General features: G+C 50.3%; 2 protein-coding genes across 2 annotated transcripts in view; both read left to right on the top strand.

The window, feature by feature from the left end:
- The window catches only part of LOC101778594 (20 kDa chaperonin, chloroplastic), a 4,986-nt gene extending 1,594 nt beyond the window's left edge, over positions 1–3,392 (top strand). The window contains exons 2-5 of the mRNA XM_004956837.3: positions 514–693; positions 1,220–1,375; positions 2,212–2,289; positions 3,064–3,392. Coding sequence (XP_004956894.1) covers positions 514–693; positions 1,220–1,375; positions 2,212–2,289; positions 3,064–3,234 — 585 coding nt within the window. The 3' untranslated portion in view covers positions 3,235–3,392. The remainder of the gene's footprint in view (positions 1–513; positions 694–1,219; positions 1,376–2,211; positions 2,290–3,063) is intronic.
- A 314-nt stretch (positions 3,393–3,706) lies between these two features.
- LOC101753758 lies at positions 3,707–5,994 on the top strand. Its single transcript, XM_004959427.2, has one exon. The coding sequence runs from the start codon at positions 4,498–4,500 to the stop codon at positions 5,542–5,544; it is 1,047 nt and encodes a 348-aa protein (XP_004959484.2). The 5' UTR covers positions 3,707–4,497; the 3' UTR covers positions 5,545–5,994.
- The last annotated feature ends 254 nt before the right edge of the window (positions 5,995–6,248 follow it).

Raw genomic sequence — 6,248 nt, 5'->3', positions numbered from 1 at the left:
TTCGTCTCGCCGTTTAGCCTCCACTTATGTAATGGATTTTGTAAATAGTCTACGTTTAATACTCCTAATTAGTATCTAAACATTCGATGTGACACGTGCTAAAAATAAGCAAAGGTAACCAAACGCCCCCTATAATCCAGTACGAGTGAGTGAACACTTTTGGCAAGCGCTTCTGCATACATAAAAAGACATTATTATTGGCTACCTCAGTGCTTCTGCATAAAAAAATATACACAGCTCAACTGCATACATAAAAAGACATTATTATTGTCTACCTAATGCAAAGATAGGTAGCTCTTCTGCATATCCTAAAAAAAAAAGGTACAGCCATTTCTGGGTAGAAGATTCAAGCGTCCGAGGTTCAACCGCTATTGCTCAGTAGCAACATTTTCCCACTTCAACCCTGAACCGACACACACCTAAACTTGTGACAGATTTAAGTTCTTAGATTATATTGTGCAATTCTTGTTTTACGTATGCATTTGTGTTCATATACGTGCGTGCAATTTGCAGTATACTTCCATAAAACCATTAGGAGACAGAGTACTTGTGAAGGTCAAGACCACCGAGGCTAAAACTGATGGAGGGATTTTACTTCCAGTATCAGTTCAGTCAAGACCAACAGGAGGGGAAGTTGTTGCTGTTGGAGAGGGGAGAAGTTTTGGAAGTAACAGCATCGAGATCAGCGTTCCGGTATGTACTACTGCACAACTAAGATTTCTTTGTGTTGGCAGACATGTCTGTACTTCTATACATGTTGCAAATAGAAAAATCCAAAATGTGTTGGGAAAGCTACAGCAGATTTGGCAAATGAAAGATAAGCAATGACCTAAAAGTGCTATTACTGCTGCACTGCCATCCATGGTAAAATGATAAGAAAGTAACTGTAGGCAGTGGCGGAGGAACGCCTAGGGCCACTAGGGCCATGGCCCTAGGCGTTGGGCTGAATTCTCCATTGCATAGTACTGTAGCTATAAGAGGCCCTAGAACATCATCTCCACTGAATGGCGCTAGGCGTGGGCCTAGCCCAGCTCCGCCCCTGACTGTAGGTCTTGTATGCTGAGAGATTTTTTGGCTGTATCCAATCTTCTTCAAGGGTCGAGCTTTTAGTTCTTGAAGACAATTTTCCTTGTGGCCTCATCACTAGTACCATGTTTGATGTACTGTCCTATGTTAATTAATTGAGTAATTTGACAGTGATAATTATAATCTGGTACAGGTTGGTGCACAAGTTGTCTACTCGAAATACGCCGGCACGGAATTGGAATTCAATGACGCCGACCATCTCATTTTGAAAGAAGATGACATCATTGGTATTCTCGACAGTGATGATGTGAAAGATCTGAAGCCGCTGAATGATCGTATTCTGATTAAGGTATGTTTGCCAGGAATATTAATATTGTGACACTATCCAGATTCATTGGCCAGTGTACAATTATTCTGCTGATGCTATTTTAAATAAATCTTGTCTTACACCACAATTTGTTTGGTAACTTTACACACAGCTGCATAATTGTATATGCCATATATGAAAGGCTACATCTCTAGTAACTTCTTATACCAAGTTTAGAAAATTGTATTTGCACCATTTTCAGCAGAGTAAACCATAAAATATAAAGTATTCGTGCACCAGGAACTCAGAGAGAGTTAGGCATCGAACAAAAGTCACAAAAGCTCTATGATGTCTTGAGCAGATGCTCTGTTTATTCACGATATATCCTCACACGCTCTGTCGGACAATAGAAGCAAAGCTTGTTTGAGAAACTCCATTTTGTGTCTTCCATACCTCCAGGAAGCTTTAGCTTGACTCAGACCACCACTGTCCCATTCTGAGCCAGTCTTCATGGCACTTGTGTCTTGCATTTACACCATGTCCAGCACTCCAGCGGTCTAGCCTAAGGTTATCCATCTTTAATGCATGCATTGTGGAGTGGTTTTATGACACTTTCTTTCAACTTCTTCTTTTTAAGAGAATAGAATAATACTATGCTACTATCCCAGCCTCTGCAGCAGCACTTTCTCCTTTAAAGATTCGACAATGTATATCGTGTTTCATTGTGGTTTATTTTCAAAGATTCAAATCAGACAACAACTCAGTACATTCCGTCTAACCAAGAGGAAATCTGCATTTTAGTGCATGCTAAGAAACAGCTATGCTCTGTCCTGTTTGAGTATGAACTTACTGATTCTTTTATGCTCCTTTCATACCAGGTTGCTGAAGCTGAAGAACAAACTGCTGGTGGTTTGCTATTGACGCAGGCGAATAAAGAGAAACCTTCTGTTGGAACAGTGAGTATTTTAGTTAGTATGCAGCATTTTCCATGATTTATTCGATTTTCTGCTTAATATGATTGTTTATATATCCGATTTATGCACATGTTAGCGGTAGTGCGGTACAACAGATGTCTCATTCCAAAAAATTTTCTCTAAATTTTTAGTTAGTATGCAGCAATTTTTTTGAATCTTTTTTTGCATCACTAGCTAATAACTATCAAGGGTGAATCAATAATTTAATCATTCTTACAAGCTGTAAGGGAAGGGGAAGAGAACAGAATTGTGTTGAAGAAATGCTGCAATATTTGGCCAGTAATTAATACTCTTTAGTTATCTTCTACTTTTGTGGTTTGCCACCAAGTTTGAAGATGGCAAACTACTAAAATGACTAAATAGTAAATTCCATCGGCTGTCAGCTTTTAGGATGCATTTTTTGACCAGTAATTAGTTTATCTTCTGCTTTGTGATTTGCTACAAATGTTTGAAGATGGTAATTACTAAAATATCTAAATAGTAAATACCATCGGTGATCAGCTTCCAGGAGAAAAACAAACATCAAAGTGCAACTTGTACCCTTTAGTGCGGAAGGTGCAGCTGCCTAAGAGTAGCAAAAGATTGACCACCTCACCAGACATGAACAAGTTGAATCACACAAAATTATGTTCCATCCTCCTGCATTCCACACATGCACCGGATATATGACATTCGATTAGTTTAGTCCTGACATTCTTCTTATAGCATCCAGCCCAATCCTCGTGTAGTCATGTCTCTAATATGCGGTGAACACAGGTGGTAGCTGTTGGCCCCGGGCCGTTGGGCGAGGACGGCACAAGGAAGGCCCTGTCGATCACTCCTGGAAGCAACGTGATGTACAGCAAGTACGCCGGAAGCGAGTTCAAGGGTCAGGACGGCGAGTACATCGTGCTCAGGGCATCCGACGTGATGGCTGTTCTTTCCTAATCCTAAGCAGATGCCACCCGTGCAAAATAGAAATTTTGATGGTTAGGCCGTACGCTGTCTTTCATTTGCTCTTGTTTGGAATTGGTGGAAGCTTTTGAACTGTAATTTGGTGCAAAACGCTACGAAAAAAATAAGATGAGTTGCTTAGACTTGAGATAGGAGTATGCTGCTGCTGTGTGCTGCTTGGCAGGTACGTGAGCTGACCAGGTTGCCAGTTGGTAGGGTTCGGGTCTGTTGTTTAGGTGCTCTTCCTGGTGGTCAGCGTTTTCCACAAAGATTGGCCAGCGACAACAACATGAACGCTTTCATTTCGCAAGGACACATTGGAGTTTGTGGTCAACAGGGCGTGCTCGCGAGCACTGGTTGGGTTGGTGAAGACTGGAGGCAGTGGTTGATGATAACTGATAAGAGAGTTGGTGAGAGAGGCACTTTGTTACAAGATCAATCAATGGGTCATATGGAATGTTATTTCTTCATTGGCCAAGATGCGCCATGGCACCTCGTGCGGGAAAGAATATATCTTATGTAATCCTTGTTGCGATGGCTGGATAAGCGCCCGGGGAAGAAGAAGTCCAGCAGAGATGATGCGTTTTAGACTTGTACCGAACTTGAGTCAATCGGCGCCAGTCAGTTCTGACGACCCGGCTTCTGAGTCCGGGTCGCCGAAAGACACATCACATATGCATCCTGCGTGACCGTTTCACATGCGATCCGCGTACTCTAGAAGCAATCAGCATCATGAACGGTAGATTTGCCAAAGAGGAGGAGGAGGATTAACACCATACCGTCCATACTTGTCCCTGAGAGGTCTACAGCACCCTGCGTAGCTCCAACTGTGATTCAGTGTTCTGTAGCATCAGAGCTCAGCTATATGGGTCGCCCATGAGGCCATGACGGTATGATGCTGCCTGGTGAGCACGTGTTTAGCAGGACAAGAGCCTCCGCAGTTCACCTGGTCAAGCCAAGGCTTACCAGCCTACTCCCGCATCCCCGTCAGCCGCGACCAAATCAAAACGGCCCGCCCGACCCCCTAGTATTTCCTAGTCCACTCCCACACCACCAGCTTGGCAAGCCTGGAGTAATTGGGCCCGCCCCCGCGCGACCGCCACCCCCGACACGGTCACGCCCCGACGGCGCCGAATTGATCGCGCGCCGCGCGGCACGTATATATACCGCCTCCGCGGTCGCGGCGGCAGCCGGTTGGTGTCGGGCACGGGTTGCAGTTGCTACCTTAGCTTTGGCACCCCCGCCGCGGGAGGAAGGATGGCGAGCCACCACCACGACGCGCTGTGGGCGAAGCTGCACGAGCTGGAGGTGCAGCTCGCGGCGTACAAGCTCCTGCGCGCGGCGCGCGGCGGGGAGGACGCCGGGACGGCGCCGGGGGGCGGCGCCCGCCGCGGCAGGCAGTACGACGCCTACATGCGCCGCCGCGACGCCAGGCGCGTGGCCGCCGCGGAGCTGCTGCTGCTGCAGCAGCACGAGACGGCGAAGGCTCAGCAGGCTCGAGGCGCACGCGCCTCGGTGCTTACCGTGCCGGTGAGCCCGCGCGCGCTCCGGTGCACGACCCGGGACACGCAGGAGGCAGGCGTCGCCACACCGCGGCTTGCCGTTGCTCAGGCCAAGAGGACGCTGGCGGCGTCCATCCCGAGCACCCCGAGGAGGGACGCCGCGGCGCTGCCGAGGAGCAAGACCGTGAGCGGTGGCGGCGGCGCGGCGAGCAGCCCGGCGAGGTCGTCGCACCACCAGAGGCGGAGCAGCCTGGGCGCGCTCGCCGAGTTCGGCGAGTGCGCCACACCGAGGCCGTTCCTCAAGCGCGGCACGGGCACGGGCGGCGCGGCGGCGCCCGCGAGGCTGCGGACGCCGCGGGTGCACGACCTCCCGGCCATCGACGTGGCGCCCAGCACGCCGAGGCCGCTGCCGCTGCCGCTGCAGGAGCCCGCGCACGTCCACGGGCCGCGCCACGCCCGGTCCGTGTCCGAGCTGCCGCTCGACGCGGCGCTGGCCTCGCCGCAGGCGCGGGCGAGGAAGCGGTGGGGCAGCCCGGAGCGGCCGGCGGCGATGTTCTCAGCCGCCGGCGCCGGCGACTCGCGCCGGGACCTGTCCAAGGGGCTCAGGAAGCTGCTGAGCTTCGTGAGGAAGGGCGGCAGGAGCGGCGACCAGCAGGCTTTCCCGGCGCCGAGCCCGCGCGGGAGCGGGAAGCCCGTGAGCAAGGGGTGGTCCGATTGCTCCCTCGTCGACGTCCCGTTAGACCGCGCGAGCCTGGAGGCGCACCGGTTCCCCATGACGCGCGCGGTTGGCATCTCCGGATGAGGCGGCCTGCGCGGAACGGCGCCGAACCGTGACATGTCCAGGTGGAGGAAGCCTTTGATTGCTTTGCGTCCAGGTGGTTCGAGCCAGAGTGTTGCTGCTGCTCACTGGCTGCCCCCCGTGCTTGGTATTGCGCTTGGGAGCATGCCAGATGCCCAGAATTCGTGAGCTAGTGATCAAGCCGGGCTCAGAATGCAGGGGGATTAAAAAAGATCTTATTCTGTGTGGGAACCGAACCATTTTTCTTCCTTGTAAAAATGCATAGTAGGGCGTGGTGACGAGTAGTAGCATCGATCGTCCGCCAATCAAATTTTGTTGCGTCTGGTTAGAGATTGAATTTGTGGCTTTTGCATGGTACAAAATCTTGTTAAACAAACATGAGCCGTGCTGTTTCACTTCATATTATTCTTTCACGGGTTAATTTCAATTTCAGCGCCCCCCGACTGTTCTGTTCGTCTCGATTATCCTACTATCCTAGCGAAATGGAAGCATACACGCTCCCGTGGATCGACACGCCCCGGTCCCCCGGCCTTACGCGTACGATGTTGCTAATGATCTCCGCCGCCGCTGGAGCATTTAAATTTTGCGGTGCCCTTGTGTTAATCCATCAGAGGCTTTGTTGCCGTATCGACACGGGCTAGGAGCCTTGGACGGCAGCAGCGGACGCAGAAACAGCGAGGCGTTCAGGTAGTCCTGTACTCCTGTGT

Source organism: Setaria italica, chromosome II, assembly GCF_000263155.2.
Source record: "Setaria italica strain Yugu1 chromosome II, Setaria_italica_v2.0, whole genome shotgun sequence".
Lineage (NCBI taxonomy): Eukaryota > Viridiplantae > Streptophyta > Magnoliopsida > Poales > Poaceae > Setaria > Setaria italica.
This window is presented reverse-complemented; position numbering and strand designations above follow the sequence as displayed.